This window comes from Puma concolor, chromosome E4, assembly GCF_028749965.1.
Source record: "Puma concolor isolate L17-30 chromosome E4, mPumCon1.1.hap2, whole genome shotgun sequence".
Classification (NCBI taxonomy): Eukaryota; Metazoa; Chordata; class Mammalia; order Carnivora; family Felidae; genus Puma; species Puma concolor.
Genome location: NC_141683.1, coordinates 68108708 through 68130786, shown reverse-complemented (window position 1 = coordinate 68130786; position 22079 = coordinate 68108708). Strand labels below are relative to the sequence as shown.

The 22079-nt window shown below is 52.3% G+C and overlaps 1 protein-coding gene and 1 long non-coding RNA gene across 2 annotated transcripts in view; one reads left to right on the top strand and one right to left on the bottom strand.

The window, feature by feature from the left end:
* The window catches only part of ACBD3 (acyl-CoA binding domain containing 3), a 33507-nt gene extending 29840 nt beyond the window's left edge, over nt 1–3667 (bottom strand). Inside the window, exon 1 of the mRNA XM_086694199.1 lies at nt 3307–3667. Within this exon, the coding sequence (XP_086550325.1) occupies nt 3307–3592 (286 nt within the window). The 5' untranslated portion in view covers nt 3593–3667. The remainder of the gene's footprint in view (nt 1–3306) is intronic.
* Nucleotides 2260–10553, top strand: LOC147572769 (uncharacterized). Its single transcript, XR_015246225.1, has 2 exons — nt 2260–2825; nt 10344–10553. It is a non-coding gene; the product is annotated as an uncharacterized LOC147572769 (long non-coding RNA).
* Nucleotides 10554–22079: the final 11526 nt, after the last annotated feature.

Below are 22079 nucleotides of genomic sequence, written 5' to 3'. Positions count from 1 at the left end.
CTCTCACACTTCACTCCTCCAGATATCCAAAGAGACTCCATAAAGTGATCAGGTGGAGAAAAACCGTATGCATCTTTCCATGAGCCCTTAATATTTCCAGGCAAACATATTTAAAAAGTTCCCAAAAAGCGATGAGGCAGCAGGGCAGTAACTCTGAATATTTTCCTCAGCACACCTTCAGAAGAAGCAGGGTGTGCTTTCCACCTCCTGCAGTGGGGAGACCTCTCTGGAATCAGACAGTGAGCCGGCCCTGCCTCTAACACCCCAGTGGCCTGGATCAAGTTTCTCAACTAGGAAGCCCCAACAATACTCCAAATACTCAAAGGTCTGTGGCAACAAAATAACATATCTAGGGTTCTCAAAATGGTACCTGATGTGACTGCCACAGGGTCTTTAACTCCTCTTTTGGACCCTAAGTCCCTTCACAGCAAAAGTGAATGTACTGTTCATCTATATTGGTGACCTAACCCACCTACTTAGAACGTTATCTGTACTAGGGACTTAACACCGTCTGAAGTTTATTTAGTCTTAAACTCATTTGTTTAAATAATCTTGACACCCAGTGTGGGGCTCAAACTCACAACCCCAAGATCAAGAAACACAGGCTCTACCGACCGAGCCAGCCGGGTGCCCCAACGAGGTCTGAAGTTTAGATGGGAAGATGCTAACTTACATTTACCTGTATTTTCATCTATGATTTTATTTTTACCTAAATAAAATTAAGACAGTAGGTAGTTGACATACTGGGTCCGGTTACCGGCTTGTGACCACAGTGACAGGGTGGAATGAGAAATGGGGTCTGTGACTCCCAATCCAAGTTATTTTCAACAGATATCCACACTCTCAAGGTTCCTATTTATTCCACAGCAGAAGATAAAATGGAATGTCATTTCTAATTCTTGTTGAGATTCTAGTACAAAACCACAAAACAGCGATCTATTAGAAAACGTTGCAGGGCGCCTGGGTGGCTCAGTCGGTTACAGTGTCTGACCTTGGCTCAGGTCATGGTCTCATGGTTCATGAGTTCGAGTCCCCGCATCAGGCTCTCTGCTGTCAGTATGCAGCCTGCTTTGGATCCTCTGTCTCCCTCGCTCTCTGCCCCTTCCCCACTCACACTCTCCCTCTCAAAATTGAACAAACCTTTAAAAATTTTTTTTTAAAAAACCTTGCAAAACCGACAAAAATGCCAAGCACCGCGCTGGGATTACACGTTAAAACAAAGGCAGCAACAGTTGACTCACCCATAATTCTGACTGCTTTTGGACGCCCCCCACCAGGTGTCTCCTATCCTAACAGCCTCATCATTGCTGACCACGAAGTGATCTACACAGAAAGGTAACTTTAACTGCCATGTTATTTCTCCTTTTAAGTATTTGAATGCCGCTTTGAGAGCTTAACTTAGGAACTAAATGAACCATACCTATCAATGTAGCTTTTATTCTCCAAGGTCACTGGTAACTAGGCCCCCAAATTACAGGTTCCTCAAGGACTCCTACTACTCAACAAGAATGTTAAAAGAATGTTAGCTTTAGACCAAATCTTAAGTCGGAGACGTCAAATATCATCATCTAATCCAGCTGTACACACACACACACACACACACACACACACACACACACACACACAGAAACTGAGTCTGGAAAAGTTAACTGCCTAGGAATTTACATGGTAAATAGAATCCGGGGCTTCCCGACCCCCAAAACAATGCCAAATTTACTGCAGGTTATACAGTGTTTTAATCTTACAAAGAAAATATTATTTTCAAATAAGACAGGCTCAGAAAATTGTTACCTTTTTTTTTTGTTGGTCATGTGGCCAAAGCTAGGATTAAAAATTGGCCCTTTCCTATTCTCAAATACCTTTGTGCTACAATATACTTGAAGCTTATTGAACACTGGAAAAGTTAAGTTCCAAAAATAAAAGTTTGAAGTAAAATGTAGTTATAGGAGTTGTATAGGAGCCACCAGATTTTTATCTAAGTGGTAATCTATCACCACCATAGGAAACACGAAATTCAAGCCAGTGACCTAAGACTCATTAGCCATTACCAATTCCCCACGCTGGCCAGTGCTCAGGGGGCTGAACTCAATGTGCAAGGACAATGAACATTTCAAGGGTAAGCTTTTTAATTAAAAAAAAAAAAAGGAATGAATGTGGAATAACCAAATGTTCTAGAAAACTTATAAAACGCTTCCATTAGTTTGCACAAAGTTATGCAGAGAGAAAACAAGTAACTTCTGAACGTATCCCTACCACGAACTACACAACTTCAGCTACTCAAGTATGTCCTGCCCTCCAAAAGGAACTCCCTCTGGGAAAAGTGTCATAAATATGCTGTTCTGGAATGTACCCGAAACCTAGCAACCACTTTTAAAGTTGCATTCGGCCGCGGATCCGCCCCACAAGATCTAAGTATCTCTAAGAATCAAACTAACAGGAGTCTCATCAGTCTTTCCCACTGAAAAGATCATGTGATTGGTATCGCCACCAGTGAATCACCCAAAAAAGGAGAAAGAAAAAAAAAAAAAAACAACCCACACACCACAATCCTGCTCCAACACAAGAGACGTCTTACAATTAATTGTGCGAGAAACAGAGGGTACTTGTAGGCCTTAACTGAGAACTCACTCTTGCACATTGCTTCCAAGTGCAATTTTAACCATCTAGAAGTTACTAGAACACTGAGGGCACCCCTTCCTTTTAGAGGTGGACGAGCCGGAGGGGACGCATTAGCTTAATACTTCCTCCTCGCGGCCACATCAAAACCGCCAGGTGTGCAAGTCCTATTCGAGTTGATGGTTCCCCGGAATGACTGCAAAGGGAAGGTAAGGAACCGATGGGAAGATATCTTCCTCCCCAAAAAGGGGGTAAAAATCGGGGGAACCTGGTGTGCCAAACCATAGGAAGAAAAGGAATACGACCGTTAAAAAAAAGCAAAGCAAAACAAAACGAAACCAAGACCAACCGCAAACAAAAAACCATCCCAGAACGGGATCCTCTAGGAGAGAAAAGGGCTCATTCTTTCACCCCGGCCCGTGGAAACCCGAGAAGCTGAATCAGGTCAAACGTCCTGGTAACCTCGGGGAGGCAGGACCAGGACCGCAAAACCCAGGTTCCGGGCCCGTCAGAGGTGTGTGACCCAGCGGCCCAGAGGGGGCAGACAAACTTCGGGGACCCCCCCAAGGACGCAGCCTGCTCGGGTCGCCGCGGCCCGGGCGGGCCAGGCGGGCACTGGCCCCGTCACGCTCGGGCCCCGGGCGGACTCCGCGGCGCGGCCGAGGCGGGGGTGCGGCCGGGCCGGCTCACCTTTGAAGAAGCGCAGCGCCAGGCCGTACAGCTCCTCCAGGCCGAAGCCCCAGCGCTGCTCCAGCCGCCGCGCCTCCTCCGCCGCGCCCCCGGCCGCCGCCTCCCCGGGCTCCGGCTGCTGCCCTGCGGCGCCCGGCCCCCGGCCCGCCCCGGGAGGAGAGGGCGGCGGCAGCGGCGGCGGCAGCAGCGGGGCGCCCTCCGCGCCGGGCCGCTCCTCCGGGTCCGGGCTCAGCGTGAGGCCGTCGACCGAGACCTCGAGCCGCTCTGCGTTCAGCACCGCCGCCATCTCCGGCTGCTGCGCCTCCTCGGCGGGGGACAGGCGGCGGCCACGTATCGACTTCCTGCTGACCTCTGACCCTCGGCGACGCCGGAACTTCCGCCGCTGAGAAGGATCTCCGGCTCCGCGAGAGGGGCTGAGGCCCGCGCTCCGCCCCTCCGCGACCCCCAGGCCCGCTGGCCCCGCCCCGGCCAGCCCCGGCCCGCCCCCCCGGCCTGCGTCCGCCCGCGGGCGTCGTCCTCCGCCCCCTCCCCCCACCCCGCTCCTTCAGCACGGCGGTCAGGGCCCCGCGGGGCGGGGTCGCGGGGGAACGGCGGAGCCAGCGAGGTCCGCGGGGCTCGGGTCGGAGATGGGGGTGGGGGTCGCGGAGGGGAGGTGCCTACGGGGCCGGAGTCGTGGAGGGGGTGGGGCCTGCGGGGACTGACGCCGCAGTGGGGCGGGGGTCACGGAGGGGCGGGGCCAGCGGGGCCCTCGGGGTTCCGGTCGGAGGGGGGCGCGGGTCACGGAGGGGCGGGGCCCGCGGGGCTGTGGTCGCGGAGGGGCGGGGCCACTGGGGGCGGGGCCAGAGGAACTGGGGTCGCAGACGAGAGAGCTGGGGTGACTGCGGGCACGTGTCCTGCCCTACCGGCCGAGACTCCTCCCGTCCGCGGGGTCGTGTGCTTCCCACAACCGCCCCCCACTCTGCCTCGGTCTCCACGCAAACCGAAGGAAATGCTGAGCCAATGCCTTTTTTTTTAAGGGGTAACTGAGGCTGCAGAAAGTTCCTGGGCTCCTGTGAGGGTGTATTAAATTGGTAGACGCTGGTTTTGCAGGACGGGGAGCTCATACGATTTGTGGGGCCCCTATTAAAAAAAATACCCAAGGGGCTCCTGGGGGGGGCTCGGCTGGTTAAGCATCTGACTTGGTTTTGGCTCAGGTCATGATCTAGTTAGTGAGTTCGAGACTCCGCCTACAGGCTGGCTGTCAGTGAGGAGCCTGCTTGGGATTCTCTGTCTCTCCCCTGCTCATTCATTCTCTCTCTCTCTGTCTCAAAATAAGTAAACTTAAAAAAAACAAAAAACAAAAAACCCTTCTTTAAAAAAATCCGAAAGAAAGAAAAAACCCTTCTTTAAAAAAATCCAAAAATTATGTAGGTAAATATGTTTAGAAAGAGAAATCACAAATGACACTTTGATAAGTTGAAAAAAGCCACAAGCATCACACACGACCATAAAATATTTGTTAACTTCCTGACACACTTCTACAGGGTGTCCAAAAGTCCAGAAACACACCTTATTTTTTTTTAAGATTGAAAATGCCTTTGGCAGCATTATGCATATTTACCTGTGTGTCTAGACTTTATGGGCACCATTTATGATAATTTTCCCCACGTTTTCAGGCCGCATACTTTCTTTTTTTTTTTTTTTTTTTAATTTTTTTTTCAACGTTTTTATTTATTTTTGGGACAGAGAGAGACAGAGCATGAACGGGGGAGGGGCAGAGAGAGAGGGAGACACAGAATCGGAAACAGGCTCCAGGCTCCGAGCCATCAGCCCAGAGCCTGAAGCGGGGCTCGAACTCACGGACCGCGAGATCGTGACCTGGCTGAAGCCGGACGCTTAACCGACTGCACCACCCAGGCGCCCCAGGCCGCATACTTTCAATCACCTTTTCCTATGACATTTTGTAATAGTTTCTATTTCTATAAAGAAAATAGAAAGGTCAGTCTTATTCTCAGCATGGTGATCAAAAACTTTTTATTAGGGAACCCCTGGGTGGCTCATGGCTCAGTTGGTTAAGTGTCTGACTTTGACTCAGGTCATGACCTCACGGCTGGTGGGTTCGAGCCCCAACCTGTCAGCACAGAACCTGGAACCTGCTTCTGATTCTGTGTCTCCCTCTTTCTCTCTGACCCTCCCCTACTCGCACTGTCTCTCAAAAATAAATATTAAAAAAAAAAAAAAACTTTTTATTCGGAGGGAAGGAAAAATAAGATAAAACCAGAGAGGGAGGCAAACCATAAGAAACTTTTAAATAAAGAGAACAAACCAGGGGTTGATGGGGTGGGAAAAATGGGTGATGGGCATTGAGGAGGGCCCTTGTTGGGATGAACCCTGGGTGTCATTTGCGATGAATCACTGGGTTCTACTCCTGAAGCCAAGACTATACTGTATGTTAACTAACTTGAGAATGAAAAATAAAGTCGTAGATACTTTGACAGGACAAAAAAAAAAAAGTGTATTATTGTTTATGTTTTAGTTTCCCACGTCATTACTGTTATTAGTGTGTATTGTTTTAAAGATTATTGTTAAATTTGGAAAAACTTGTATCGAGTTTCTTTCACATCTGAGCTCTAATATTTCAGGGATGTTTGGCGGCTTGAATGGCCATTTTGTGTATGGTTTTTGGTGGATTCCCAGTGTTTTTCAGAACAAGATTTGTCTGCTCCGTTAAGACAGGTTCTGATTCATTAAGATAAACAAAACATGTGACTTCAACTACAGACGGATTCGTTGTAGTAAGAAAGAGTATGAGTTTGTATCCCATAAACCCAAGAATTCTAATATGTTCCATTATTTTTTTTCAATTTTTTAATGTTTTATTTATTTTTGAGAGAGAGAGAGAATGAGCAGGGGAGGAGCAGAGAGAGAGGGAGACACAGAATCTGAAGCAGGCTCCAGGCTCTGAGCTGTCAGCACAGAGCCCGGCGTGGGGCTGGAACTCGTGAACTACAAGATCATAACCTGAGCCAAAATCGGACGCTCGAGCGACTGAGCCACCCAGGCGCCCCTTATTATTTTTTTTTTTTTTCAACGTTTATTTTTGGGACAGAGAGAGACAGAGCATGAACGAGGGAGGGGCAGAGAGAGAGAGGGAGACACAGAATCGGAAACAGGCTCCAGGCTCTGAGCCATCAGCCCAGAGCCTGACGCGGGGCTCGAACTCACGGACCGCGAGATCATGACCTGGCTGAAGTCGGACGCTTAACCGACTGCGCCACCCAGGCGCCCCTATTTTTTTAATGTTTATTTTGAGAGGGCGATTGAGTGCGATCAGGGGAGGGGCAGAGAGAGAAGAGAAAGAGAATCCCAAGCAGGCTCAGCATTCAGCACAGAGCCCATCACGGGGCTCAAACCCACGAACCGTGAGATCGCGACCTGAGCTGAAACCGAGAGTTGCACACGCTTGACTGACTGAGCCCCCCAGGCGCCCTGGTTGGGCATTTGAGATTAGGCATTGAGAGACTTGATTCTTCCACCAATAATTTTTTCCTCTTGATGATTGCAAGGATTTCCTGTGGACCAGTTTCTCATTTCCTTTCACATCTTGTCCCTCCCCCACCCCGGCCCCCCACTGCCCATGTATTTTCTGTGCCAGGTGTCACAGAGCTCCTTTGCCCCCTGGCCGTGCACGTTTGTGACACGGTGCTGGCTGAGTTGGCATTTCGGGTAGTAGGTGTGTTTCAGAAAGCCGTTCCTACACCCACCGTGAGCACTGATTTAACAGAGCTCCAGTTAAAGGTATCCCTTAATCATCGTCCCCAGGTCCCCAGAAAGTCCCATTCCTGAACCCTCTAACGCGGAGGAGTGACAGAGGGAAGTGAGGACGCAAAGAGACAGTGGTCTTACGTATCCTTTTTTAGAAACTTCGACAGAAGCTTTGGACCAGGCGAAAATACCGCAGCGGCCTTGGAAGGGCCTGTGTGCGCGCGGGCTTGGGAACGAGCTTCGTTCATTGATGGTGAACCCGCCTCTAGTCGTAGGGGACTCTCATTCTGCTACTCTGAGCCCCGGTGACTTGTTTCCACTTAGCCTGGATCTTTATTCGTATTACATATTACATATTTATTCGCATTCATATTACATGGCCAAAGCTCTGAGAAGTCCCAACTGTATTTCCTTGATGCGCTAGGCTCACTGCTCCAGCCTGAGTAGCCAGGAACTGTCACGCGACGGGTAAATAGAATTCTTCTTGGAAATACAGATTCCGTCTTCTGAGTTTTCTGCAATAAGCATTCCTTTCGTAACCTGAAAAAAAAAATTTTTTTTAACAAGTATAAATAGGGGCGCCTGGGTGGCTCAGCCGCTTAGGCATCGGACTTCGGCTCAGGTCAGGATCTCCGGGTTTGTGAGATCGAGCCCCGCGTCGGGCTCCGTGCTGTCCACACGGAGCCTGCTCTGGATTCTCTGTTCCCATCTCTCTTTCTGCCCCCCTCCCCCGGCACTCACTCTCTCTCACTTTCTCTCAAAAATAAACATAAAAAAAAAAAAGATTTAAAAAAAAACAGTGTAAGTATTAAAACCTATAGAACATACCTAGGAAGGTGGACAGGTAAAATCTGATAAACTAATCATTGACTTTTTTTTTTTTTTTTTTTTTACTGTTTTGGAGTTTAACATATTGAATAATCTTTTTTTATGTTTATTTATTTTGAGAGAGAGAGAGCATGGGGTAGAGAGAGGGAGGCATAGAATCCCAAGCAGGCTTTTTTTTTTTCTTTCAAAAAAATTTTTAATGTTTATTTATTTTTGAGAGAGACAGAGTGTGAGCGGGGAAGGGGGACAGAGAGAGAAGGAGACACAAAATCCGAAGCAGGCTCCAGGCTCTGAGCTGTCAGCCCAGAGCCCAACACGGGGCTCGATCCCACGAACCATGAGATCGTGACCTGAGCCAAAATCAAGGGTCAGACACCCAGCCAACTGAGCCGCCCAGGCGTCCCAGTTTTAACATTTCTGAAATTCTTCTAGAAGTTTCCTCCCTCAGATCAACGTTTCCCTCTGTTCCCTCCGCACAGTATTCACCTTCTCTGCGAAATGTTATTAGATTCCCAGAGACTGAGTTCAACTCCGTGTATTTCCTGCTTTCTCTGTGATAATCGGTACTCCATGAATGTTGCGCTTTAGTCACACAGAACGCTTTAGTGGGGATAATTATTTTGTACTCCTTGACTGCAAACACAGGGAGGGCCAAGGTCATCCCTCTGGAGCCCCACAGCCCCTGTCACAGGATAGAAGCGTTTTATGAGGCTTGCAAGGTTGTTAGCTTGAATTGGTTGTTACCGCCTTCAGATCTGCGCCTGCCCTTGGCGCTGGATGACCATGACCGGAGGCTGCCTCCTTGAGGAGGGACATGTGCTCTAAGTTTGCAACAGTCGCCCCAGCCAGTCGTGAGGGACACCGTCCTTGCTGTGATTGATCATTTTGCACCAATATCTGTTTACAGTGGTACCTGCGTGGCCACCATGGGCATGTATTCGTGTTTGTAACTCCCTAATACAGAAGAAAGAAAATGGCATCCTGCCTGGAAGATTTGAAGAGATAATTCTGATTGATCATTGATAATTCTTTAAAAAATTTTTGTTTAATGTTTATTTATTTTTGAGAGAGAGTGTGAGCGGCGGAGGGGCAGAGAGAGAGAGGGAGACACAGAATCCGAAGCAGGCTCCGGGCTCTGAGCCATCAGCACAGAGCCCAATGCAGGGCTCGAACTCACGAACCGTGAGATCGTGACCTGAGCCGAAGTCGGACACTTGATGGACGGAGCCACCCAGGTGCCCCTCGATCTGTCACTTTTTAGATGCTGTGACCTTAGACTCACTTTCCGGACCTCTGTCTCTTTATCTGGAAAAAAGTCAAAATTGTTCTGGGCTGTCAGCCTAGAGCCTGCATCGGATCCTCTGTCCGCCTCTCTCTGCTCCTCCCCTACTCTCTCTTTTAAAAATAAATATATTTTTAAAAGTATGTGCCTTTAGGAGCACCTGCATGGCTCAGTCGGTTGAATGTCCAACTTCGGCTCAGGTCATGATCTCATGGCCTGTGAGTTCGAGCCCCGCGTCGGGCTCTGTGCCGACAGTTCAGATCCTGGAGCCTGCTTCGGATTCTGTGTCTCCCTCTCTCTCTGCCCCTCCTCCCCTGCTCATGCTCCGTCTCCCTCTGTCTCTCAGAAATAAATGTTTAAAAAAATTTTTTTAAGTATGTGTTTTTAAAAACAAATCTCCCATAATCCCATTACTGAGATCTTTGCTTAAAAATTTTTTTCTAACATTTATTTATTTTTGAGAGACAGAGCACGAGCCGGGGAGGGGCAGAGAGAGAGGGAGATCCGGAATCCGAAGCAGGCTCCGGGCTCCGAGCTGTCAGCACAGAGCCCGACGCGGGGCTCGAACTCACGAACCGGGAGATCATGACCTGAGCTTAAGTCGGACGCTTACCTAACTGTCTGAGCCACCCAGGCAGCCCCCCATTACTGAGATCTAACCAGCGTTAGCAATGTGGGGTACATTCTTCCCGTCTTGCAAATGCTAAATCCATATAATAATAATAATAATGATAATGATAATAGTAATAAATAGTTATTACCAAGTAGTACCCTCCACTGACAGTAGGAAGAAGCTGTTTAGGAGAGGAGGCCCTTGATTCAAGGACCCGTTTAAAAGCTGCTCAGACTAATGCTGAAGCTACAGGGCCCCGCAGCCCCACCTGCTGGCCGGAGGCGGGAGCGCTGCGGCAGGTGGACTCCCTGCGCTCCCGTCCTCTCCCGGCTGCGGACTCAGCCCCGCGGCCCCGTGGCCACCGCCTAGGTGGGGCAGGAGGTTGGGGGCGTCGGTGGCGACGGCCTCTGTGGCTCCGCCTGGGCTCCGCAGAGCCAGAATAAAGGCCGGGGCTCTGCGCGGAGGGGCGGGGGCGAGACACCGAGCACGGTGACACTTCCCCTAAATGAAGGATGTGAAAACCAAGAGCCCGTCAGCCATGCTGGAGGAAGGACCGAATTATCTTCTTAGGACATTGTTATCGCCTGGAGACAAGGGACATGCAGCCAAAAGAAAACTCGGAAGAAAAATAAGCGCAGAGGTGTCTCAGGAAGTCAAGCGACAGGAATGACAGCCGCGATTCCCGTGTCGTTTGAATTTTGCCCTACGGGTCAGCTCTTTTTAACATTTGCGAGTCATCGGGGTGTCATTTCTCTTTCCAAGTAAACACTCGTTTCTGTACCTCCTTGTCTATTCTTTGTGCTAAAGAACTCCCCTTCAGGGGTGGCTCCTTCGGTTAAGCGTCTGACTCCTGGTTTCGGCTCAGGTCATGATCTCACGGTTTGTGAGTTCGAGTCCCCGCGTCGGGCTCTGCGCTGACGGTGCGGAACCTGCTTGGGATCCTCTCTCTCCCTCTCTCTCATTCTCTCCTTCCCAAAATACATAAATAAACTTTTTAAAAAAAAAATGCTGTTTGAAATAAGTCCCCTGTCCGTATATTAAAACGAGGAAACTGGGGGATGCCTAGAGGGCTCAACGGGTAGAGCATGTGACTTGAGGTCTCGGGGTCGTGAGTTTGAGCCCCACGCTGGGTGTAGAGATTACTTAAATAAATTAAAATTTTGAATCAATCAGTAAAATGAGGAAACTGAGTCACAGAGCCGGTGGAGAAGTCTCCGTGTGTGGTCAGGTCTGTCCGACTCCTCAGCCCGAAGGGCTGGCTGTGTCTCCAGCCCCGGTCGGCCTGTACCCCCGGAGTCTTAGCGGCCTGTGGGGCCCCTGCATTCAGCTAACTAACACTGCTAACAGCTTCTCGGGGCTCCGAACGTCCCTGCCACAGAGCCTAAGCCGCCACCAGCCGTCACTCTCCCTGCGCAGCGCGGATCATGGGTGTTGCTCAAGGCGATGCGTCCTTGCAAGACCTTGGTTGTCCACAGACACCCCGGCCCTGGAACCCCCATCTGGATAAACAGCCCCCCCCCCCGGATATTCACAATGGTCGGTGAATTTATTTCGCACATACCATGCCCCAAGCACTTCCCGTGCCTTGCCTCATCTAGTCCTCAAAGTCTCGTGAAGTAGGTAGTATGAACCCATTTCACGGAAGAGGAAACAGAGGGTCAGGGAGATTTATAATAATAGGACGAAGGCGGGCGAGTATGGTTACTAAGTATGCTGGACCCTAGAGCCGGTCCGTACAATTCTGGAGCCTGTTCTCCCACCAATCTCGCTGTGTGATCTCGAGCATGTTAAATAACCACTCTGGGCCTCAGTGGCACAGCCACAAAGTGACAATAGTCGTACCTTACCAGACGTGTGTCAACACACACAACCACACTGGCACGATAAATTCTTCGTAAATTCTTCGTAAATATCACTTTGTTGTAATGTTTCTTTATTGACTTTTAGACAGAGAGAGAGAGAGAGAGAGAGAATCCCAAGCAGGCTCCACGCTGTCAGCACAGAGCTCCATTCGGGGCTCGAACCCACGAACCATGAGATCGTGACCTGAGCTGAAATCAAGAGCCAGACGCTTAACCGACTGAGTCCCCCCCCCCCCCCCCCCAGGCACTCTTTAGTATCACGGCTTTTACAGAAGCCTCCCAGAGTCCTAAAGAAAAACCATCATGCAGAATTCTGCCCCCCAGATCGCCGCGGTGGACATGGGGTTCTGTTAGCATATGGGCATCGTTTCCTAACTGTGCGCCCTCCCGGCCCAGCCAGGCAGAGGTTGCTATTTGAGAGACTAAGTCCCCTCCGCCCCCACTCACCTGGGGACTCAGCCTGGGGCTGGTCAGGTGAGGACGACATTTGATTTCAGTCTCTTGGCAACGGGTACAGAGAGTCCCTTCAGAGGGTGCCAAGGTAGAGGCCCAGGAATGTTTATTACAACAGCATTTTATTTATTTTTGAGACCGAGAGAGAGAGAGAGAGACAGAGCATGAGCGGAGGAGGGGCTCGAACCCACGAACTATGAGATCATGACCTGAGCCGAAGTCGGACGCTTAACTGACTGACCCACCCGGGCGCCCCTACAACATAAGGGACAAGGGGGATATATACATCCACTAAGTGGAATTTAGTACCTGGCTGGCTCAGTCAGTGAAGCGTGCAACTCTTGATCTTGGGGTTGCAAGGACACATCCCCAGGATCCGCTCTGCAGAGGGAGAGTAACAGTCACTTACTACATGCACAGGACAGAGCAGGGGGCTGGTGGTAACTTCCCCAAATTATTGCCGTAATTGAGATATTCACTCAACGAATATTTAGTGGGCGATATATTTCGGGCGCAGAAAGACGTGGTCCTGTTCTGATGCGCCTGGAGGTCCGAGGGCCGTGGAGCTCAACCTTACGAGACCCAAAGCGTCTTACAAAATGGATCATTTTTGGTATCCCGTTTACTATCTGAAAAAAAAAAAAAAAATCCCAAGGTCAAAGAACATATCTGCACAATCATTTTTGCGCCGGGTCTTAGATGTTACCTGAAACAGAAAGGCAGGCAGAGCTTCTGGTAACAGAACTCAGTACATTTAAGCGTGACTTCCGGGGTTAACAGCCAAGCGGGCCAGGGTTTCGTCTGTGCGCGGAAACGCCTGAAAAGCATCTGCCACCAAAGCAGCCGGATCGCGGGGGGCTGCGGTTGGTGATAGGATTTTCGAAATTGCGAACAACCCGAGAGAAATTAGTGTAGACGTCGATACCGCCCTGGAAATTTTAGCGTGGGTTCAAAGTGTGCAAACCGCTCACCGTGTTCATTGGTCAAATTCAGGTCCTGGGCTCGGATGATCGCGGACTGGCCTGTGGTCTCCACGGCTGTCCAGCCGCAGGAAGTGAGAGTCTGGGGGAAGGATCTGAGCCTGGCAGGACAGACATCCTAGTGTCCCCAGCCCCGCCCACGGTCCCCACCCGCCCAGGCTGCTTGTCCCCCAAGGCCGAGAAAAACAGAAACGCCTGTGAGGCTTCAGAGGCAGAACCTCCCCGGTCACACCGCATATCTTCAAACAGCAGGATGTCCTGATATCCAGGAAAATGTGGTGAGCGAGCCCCCAGAGCAGGGACCTGGGGGTTGTCTTCTAGGTGTCAGACTGCAGGATTCTGGCAGACATCAGGGTGATAATCAAATAAAATCTCCGTTATAAAGGACCTTAAAATAAGTACCGAGAGTGTCCCTGTGGCACAGGGCCGTATATCAGGGTCATCTGTTTATTTGAAAAGAAATTTTTTAGGCTGTCTGGGAGGCAGGGCTGTGGGAATGGACAGTCTTTGCTCATTCTTTTCATTCCCTGCCCGTTTTATTTGTGAGTCTTTCCTAATACTAAGCACAAGTAGTACATCTCCATATACGTTGTATCTGAACAAATACAAAATACGAATATATACCTATAACGTCTCTTTAATGCCTTTACTTTGTGAGTAACCGCAAAATAACACGGATCGGTGGTGACAATGTATTCCCGCGGCACCGAAGGGTGGAAGGTGGAGAGTAGGAGTCCCCTCCCCCACCTGAAAAGCCTGCTTCCCAGAGACTCGACTTGCTCACGCACCCTTCCTTCCCTGCATTCTTTTCTGTGCATCTGCAAATACACGGGCATATGTATATTTGCACACAAATGTGCCTCTCGTACACATCTTGTTCGGCAACTGGCTTTCTTCATGCCACAGTCTCCTGGGGAACTTCTTTCTATGACAGTATGTTTAACTTTAAAAAAAAAATTTTTTTGGGGCGCCTGGGTGGCGCAGTCGGTTAAGCGTCCGACTTCAGCCAGGTCACGATCTCGCGGTCCGTGAGTTCGAGCCCCGCGTCGGGCCCTGGGCTGACGGCTCGGAGCCTGGAGCCTGTTTCCGATTCTGTGTCTCCCTCTCTCTGCCCCTCCCCCGTTCGTGCTCTGTCTCTCTCTGTCCCAAAAATAATAAATAAACGTTAAAAAAAAAAATTTTTTTTTAATGTTTACTTATTTTTGAGACAGAGAGAGACAGAGCACAAACGGGGGAGGGGCAGAGAAAGAGGGAGACACAGAATCCGAGCTGTCAGCCCAGAGCCCGACGCGGGGCTCGAACTCACGGACCGGGAGATCATGACCTGAGCTGGAGTCGGATGCTTAACTGACGGAGCCACCAGGCGCCCCCATTTAACTTTTTTTTTTAATGTATTTATTTTTGACAGAGAGAGAGACAGAGCACGAGTGGGGGAGGAGCAGAGAGCGAGGGAGACACAGAATCCGAAGCAGGCTCCGGGCTCCAAGCTGTCGGCGCAGAGCCCGACGCGGGGCTCGAACTCATGAACCGCGAGATCGTGACCTGAGAGGAAGTTGGACGCTCTGCCAACTAAGCCACCCGGAGGAGCCATACTGGATCCAAAGTCCCCACAGCTCTGCTGACCCACCCACTGTCCCCATCTCGCACCCCACCTTCCTGGATTTCCTGCAGAGAAGGATCCTCCCGGCTCTGGGAGAAGCTTCTCAACGGTTTCTCCTTGTCCGTGGAGGAGAAATGCAGGTGAGGGCAGCAAGCGGCCTCTGGGGCAGCTTCTCTGGGGAGTCCTCCAACTGACTGATGGATTTTTAAAGCAGCATTTATTGGTGGATCCCCCCCACCCCAGATTTAATAAGTGAGTGCAACCTATAATCTTCCTTATCTAAAAATAAGCAGAGTTAATATTTTGGGAGATGCCCCCTCCCGAAGCTTTTCTGCGAATATACCTGTGCGTATTTTCTTTGTTTGTAGAAACTGGTGTATTTCCCGTATTGTGTTGTCACGAACATTGCTTTTCCCACTCAGCAATATATTGTTCGCTCATGGCGATAAATGCCATTTCACAACACAATTTCTTTTTCCTCTTTTAATGTTTTTTTAATTTATTTTTGACACAGAGAGAGAGAGAGAGAGAGAGAGAGAGAGAGAGAGAGAGAGCGCATGAGCAGGGGAGGGGCAGAGAGAGTGGGAGACACAGAATCAAGTCCAGCCTCGGCCGGAAAGCCGCTTGGGTGAGCGAGGCCTCAGTCAGTTATTCCGTCCCATCCCCAAAGCCCCAATTTCTTTACCTGTAAAATAAGTGATGTCCACACAACTGGATATTACCCAGCCATGAAAGGGAACGGAGTAGGGGACACGTTAGGTGAGGCTTGGAAATGTTGCACCAAGTGGAAGAAGCCGGTCACGAAAGGTCACACGTGATATGAAATACCCAGAAGAGGCAAGTCGGCAGAGAAAGACAACAGACCGGCCGGTGGTTGTTAGAGGCTGGGGGAGGGAAAGAGCGGGGCTGGGGAGTGGGCCCGGGGTGGGGGGGGTGTCTCCCTCGGGGCCAAGGACATCACGTGTCCAGACGCAGGTGACCGCGGACGGCTGCACGTGTACAAAGCCTCACTGTTTCCGTCGCTCAGAAGTGGTTAATTTCATGCTGCGTGAATATCACCTCCATGAAAGCAGGGCAATAAAGGGGCCGATGAATGTAGTTACCACCCCGGGGCTGCCTCGGGGCTTCGAGTAGAGAATGTTCCAGTAGGGACCGCAGTGAGTACAGAGCTCAGCACAAGGGGACGCAATCAGTGGCTGCTGTCACAGATCACCGCCCAGGGCGATCCTGGAGCCCCCCCACACACACCCGCTGTCACCTCCCCCTCCCCCCACCTGTCTCTCCGCTGCCTCCTACCTCATACTCTGGACCTGCTGTCCCCGGGGCCTGCTGCGGGCTGTCCCTGCCCAGGTGGCCACGGCCGCCACCACCCAGGAGTCGTTATCCAGTGTGGCCTTCTCCCCGGGGAGGCCCTGCCCTGCGTTCAAGAGCATCGGCTCCACACACCCCCTCCTCCTTCCCACTGTTTCTTTGTAGCACCGCTAATAAGCCATGTGGGCATGCCGTGCCAAATTGTCGTATCATCAGTCGCTTATTTTGTCTCTTCTCTTTCCTCTCCATCAGAACGCGAGCGCCGCGTTCACTCACGGTCCTCCCAGCACCAGGCTCAAGGCAGGCACACGGGGGACACCGTGAGATCATGACCTGAGCCGGAATCGAGAGTCGGATGCTCAACCGACCGAGCCACCCAGGCGCCCCATGATCCGCCTGTATTCTTACGAGGACTTTAACCAGCTGTCAGCACTGGGCTTAGGCCACAGGCTTGAGTGCTGCTCTATACAGAGAGAGGTAGGGTCACCCGGGTGGCTCGCTCGGTTGAGCGTCCGACTTCGGCTCAGGCCATGACCTGGTTCATAGGTTCGAGCCCCGCGTCGGGCTCTGTGCTGACAGCTCAGAGCCTGGAGCCTGCTGCAGATTCTGTGTCTCCTTCTCTCTCTTTCTCTCTTTCTCTGCCCCGCCTCTGCTCACGCTCTGTCTCTGTCTCTCTCAAAAATACATAAATGTTAACAAGTTTTTTAAAAAATAAAACTAAACTAAGTAAGTAAAGATTTTGGACTAAAAGCTCAACGTATTGAGTCCTAAGGGTTTTGAGGCCTCAGATGAAAATGCACCTGCAACACAGGTAACTAGGAGGTGGCTGTCTGGGCAGTCGAGGGCCGCCTTCTGTCCACTGCACACTGCAGCCTTGTTGTATGAAGTGACCCAGGCCTGGGGCATCGCTCAGGGCCGGCCACAGAGCCTCAGACGTGGAGGCAGGGCGGGGGGGGGGGGGGGGGGGGGAAGGGAGGGAAGATTCTGGAAAATGAGGAGGGGCAGGCAGTGATCCTAGCAACAGGAAGGAGGGGCCGGGGGCCAAAGGACTTGGTGCAAAAGAAAAACCCACTGGGTGTCTGGCCACCTCTGTCTGTCCCTTCTGTCCCTGCAACTCCCAACACATCACTCACTCTTCTCCCATTTCCTGTAGCTGTGGAGACAGACGGCCTGAGGGCTGTTCTGGGTCAGGAGGCCCCCGCACAGTGTGTTCCAAGTGGCCAGACTTTGCGGTAAAGAAAAAATTTAGCAGGACACTTGTGAAAAGTGGAAAGGCAGACTTTATTCGGAACAATGTTTTTTGTTTTTTGTTTTTTTGCAATGTCTTTATTTATTTTTGAGAGAGAGCATGCATGGGAGAGGGGCAGACAGAGAGGGAGCCATAGAATCTGCAGCAGGCTCCAGCCTCCGAGCTGTCAGCACAGAGCCCGACGCGGGGCTCGAACTCATGAACTGCGAGATCATGACCTGAGCCGGAGTCGGACACTTAACTGATTGAACCACTCAGACTCCCCGGGACGATCTTGATACAATAGACTCTTGCAGGGGAGGGACAGAGATTGGTCTCATCTGGGAACACCGCACGGGCAAGTGGGGGTACAGCCAACAAGCAGGTGGGGCAGTGCAGGAAAGATTACTGAAAGGTCATTACTAAAATTACATTGAATTATAGCAGGGGGCGGGGTGCGGGGGGGTTCTGGCTGAAATGACCCAACAGGATCCTTGTCGGAGGCAGGCCAAGGGGGCCAGAGATCACCTGGGGGCAGTGGAGAACATCGCGGCACAAGGCGGGGAGGGAGGGCGTGTTCCTGCCAAACTGACCCAGCAGCGTCCTTTCTAACACTGGGTTTTTACCCAGAAGTTTCCAGATGGGGCTGGGAGAAGGTTCAGGGGCCAGACTAAAGCGTGGCCCAGCAAAGAATCCTTGTTGCCCAGCAAGGTCCCGGGGCAGGTCCAGAGCCCCTCGTGGGACCCGGTGAGACTCAAACCAGCACCCCTGCAAGCATACCCCGGGCGGGGATAGCGTGTTGACTTGGGGTCTCCAAGCCAGGGAGGGCAGCAGAGTTGGGGCACAGCCTGCAGTCAGGGTTTTAAAGTCATTCTCCTTTCACACGTGGGGAAACTGAGGCCCCGAGGAGGGGCAGGCCTTGTCCAAGGCCCTGCCTTTCTGGCCTCCACCCTGTGGGCCCAGGGGCCTCGACACTTACCCCAAACCCCCCACCCCCAGGGAAATGACAGATTTTCCTCCCAGATAAGGGCCCCTCACGCCCCAGGTGTGGCCCATCGATCCGCTTGCTAATTCTCCACCCTCATCACCCTCCGGGGCTTCACAAGTACCCGTCACTGACCACTTCCTGCAGCCTCCAAGGCTTCAAAACTGCGAGAAACTTCCTATGGCCCCGAGAACGTTTCATCCCACCAGCGCCTTTCATCGGAGCCTTTGAAAATGCCCTGAGAAGCTTCCAGCCTCAGAGAACCTCCAGGAAGAAGGTGGCAGGCGGGTACCGCTGCGCCCATTTCCCTGCTGGCAACACGGAGGCTGGGGGGGGGGCGGCTGTCAGTCACCCCAGCTGAGCCCCCCCCCCACCCGGGTCAGTTCCTCGCGACATAGACGTACAGGGGCTGACAGAGACCCCATGGAGACTTCTAGAAAGAGACGGTGAACCTCACGGTTGCTCTTGCACGGATACCCCCCCTCCCCGTGTCCTCTGTCTCAGTGATCCTTACCGCGGCACCCTCCGGGGCTCAGGGCCCTCATGCACCCTTTGAGCTGGCCCCAGAGCACCCCTCGCCCCCCACCCCGCACACCTGGGGTCCTGCCCCGCGGGGAGCTCGCCGGCCAGGTGGGCGCCCAGGTGAACACAGCTGAGGACACACTGCAGGGCAGCTGGTGAGACGTGACAGACGGGCGGGGGTGGGGGGGGGGGTGGGCAGAGCCGGAGAGAGCGCACAGGGTCCCTCCAGCACCGCCGTCGGGGTCATCGGGACCCCCAGGGCCGTGTTCCGGTGCGTGTTCATTACCGCGCGTGTTGGCCCGGACTTCCGGCTTGGAGAGCCCTCTCTTGCCCTTGGCCGGGACTTCCGGCCAAGGAAGCCCCCCTGGTGGGTGAGACCCTCTGCTCCCCCAGACACTGCAGCCCGAGAAAAGCAAAGCTTTGAGGGGTGGGGGCCTGCCCCGGATCGGACAAGTGATAAGGGACTGAGTGAAGACAAGTCCGAGAATCGGCGCTTCCTGTCGGAGTTCTTGACCCCGAGACGGCAGGACCTGCCCGAGCTCACTCAGGAGGGACGCTGCGGACCCCCGCCTGTTATTCATGATGAACCGCGCCCTGAGCCTCTGCGGGTTCCAGATACTGCGTTGGGGGCGGGGAGGGGGGACAAGCCAGACCCAGCCTCTGAGGGCCCCCAGGGAGGGCAGGCAGGTGCTCGCGATCCGGGTCAGGTGCGGCGGGCAGGAGGGCCGGGAGGACCCCGCAGAAGCCCTCCCCACCCCACCCCCCAGCCGTCTGGGGGCCAGGGCTCCTTCTGGGGGTTGACACCCACACTTCGTGGGGACAGAGCCCCGAGCCGTCCTCCCCAGGCCCGGAGCTGGGGTGGCTGCGTGGACGAGGCCATGTGCGTGGGGAGGACACGGAGCTGGGCTCAGTGCCAGGAGCAGCCGTGGGGCCAAAACAGAGGCCTTTTAGAGTCTGAGATTGAGACCCCAGCCCTCAGGTCCAAGGTGCCTCATGGACCCCAAGTAAGAGAGACTAACTCCTTATCCCGGCAAGCCGCCTACTCAGCCTCCCCTCAGGTGCTCTCAGAGCAGGGTTTTCCCAGAAGGGGGTGGGGGGGAGCGGCTGGGGAAATGCCCTGGGGCATCCTGGGCCTATCCTGAGTCCTCCCAAGCCTAGAACCCATGGGAGATCACAAGAGTTTCAGGGTAACTGCGGTACGGGGCGCCTGGGGGTCTCAGTGGGTTCAGCATCGCCTTCGGCTCAAGTCACGATGTGGCGGTTTGTGGGTTCAAACCCCGCGTCCTGCTCTGTGCTGACAGCTCAGAGCCTGGAGCCTGTTTCAGATTCTGTGTCCCGGTCTCTCTGCCCCTCCCTCGCTTGCACTCTGTCTCTCTCTCTCTCTCTCTCTCAAAACTAAATAGACATGAAAAAAATTATTTTCAGGTTAGGTAAACAAGATTTGTCTGTATAAAAACCACGCGTGTATAGTTTTCCTGCACAGTTACATATACGTGTACATTGCACACAAGCACGGAAGAGGTTTTACACGAAAGGGTTGAGGGTGGCTGCCCCCAGGTAGAGTTATTTTCGGGTCTCTCGTGCAGGGAGTGCCCCAGAGCTGGGCAGCCCGGCCACCTCTGCCACGGGCGCACTCAACGCTGACAGGTGCCCTCCTCCAGCCACCCCCCCCCCCCCGCCCCGAACCCAGTGAGGGGGCCACTCCCCTCCTCCTCCGCCTGGGCTCCCAGCTCCCTGGGGAGACCCTACCCCCCCCAGAGCGGGGCTCTTGTCCTCCTGTTCAGTGTCTCCCACGTCCTTCAAGGACACTGACTATTGCTTTTTTTTTTTTTTTTTTTTAACTTTTCATTCTGGAAAAATCTTAAACATACACAAAAGTAGAGAGAATGGTATAGTCCGTGATCATGCCCCCGCCTCAACTGTTACCAGTTCGTATCTGACCTTGCTTTTTTCTGTATCTCCCCACTCTGCCCCCTCCCCCCAAACTGGATTATTTTGGAGCAAACCCCGAACGTTTTGTTGATTTCATCTGCCACTATTTCTAACTGTCTCTAAAAGGCGATAAAAATATGACACAGAATCGCTCTCATAACACAAAAAGAGTTAACCCCAATTTCCTAATATCTTCTCATAGCTCATGTTGAAATACCTCATTGGTCGAAGAAATGAACTTTTTTTTTTTTAAATTTTTTTTTTTCACGTTTATTTATTTTTGGGACAGAGAGAGACAGAGCATGAACGGGGGAGGGGCAGAGAGAGAGGGAGACACAGAATCGGAAACAGGCTCCAGGCTCTGAGCCATCAGCCCAGAGCCCGACGCGGGGCTTGAACTCCCGGACCGCGAGATCGTGACCTGGCTGAAGTCGGACGCTTAACCGACTGCGCCACCCAGGCGCCCCTGAACTTTTTTTTAAAGTCATCTCTGTGCCCAATGTGGGGCTCAAACTTACCACCCCGGAGACCCAGAGTCCCAAAGCTCCACCGACTGAGCCGGCCGGGCGCCCCAGAAGTGAATTTTTACGGGGGGTTTGTTCACGTCAGGATCCCAGCGTTGCATCGAGTCGACAGGGCTCTTTGGTCCCTTTTTATCTGTAGATGGTTCTCCCTCTCTCTCTCTTTTTCTCTCTCTCCAATGCACTTGATGAAGAGGCTGACGTTTGTCCTGAATTTCCCACAGTCTGGGCTTTGTTGACGGTGTCCCTGTGGCGCTTCGTGACCTGCTACTTCTCCCCTTTCTTCTGTTGACCCGGTGGCGAGCTCCAATCGCCGGCTTACGTTCCGGATCTCTATTTTGGGGAGAATGACTCACTCCGAGGTGGTGGTGTATATTTCTACAAGGAAGGACAGCTAGCAGCCATGAGGATCGCTGTCAGGCTCACGCCTTCATTAAAGGTTGCCAAATGAGGATTGTGTACCTCTGTCATTCCTTCTCCGCTGATCAGAGCATTTCCACGTCTGGGTGTCGGCAGAGCGCTTGCGTCCCGAGGGCCTTCTCTTTATCCACTGTGTACCTTGAGTGACAGTCGTACAGAAAAGGCAGGATAAACGCTTTGTGTACCAGGTTGTTGTTTTTGTTGTTGTTAACCTTTTTTACACGTGTTATTTATTCTTGAGAGACAGAGTGGGAGCGGAGGAGGGACAAGAGAGAGGGAGACACGGAATCCGAAGCAGCCTCCGGGCTTCGAGCCATCAGCACAGAACCCACCGAGCTCGGACCCACGAACTGCGAGGTCATGACCTGAGCCGAAGCCGGGCGCTCGACCGACGAGCCACCCAGGCGCCCCTACCTGCCAGCTCTTAGATAAAGGGATTGTTCCCTAGAACCGGCCGAACGTGATCAGTTTCGTTTTTTATGACCATCACGA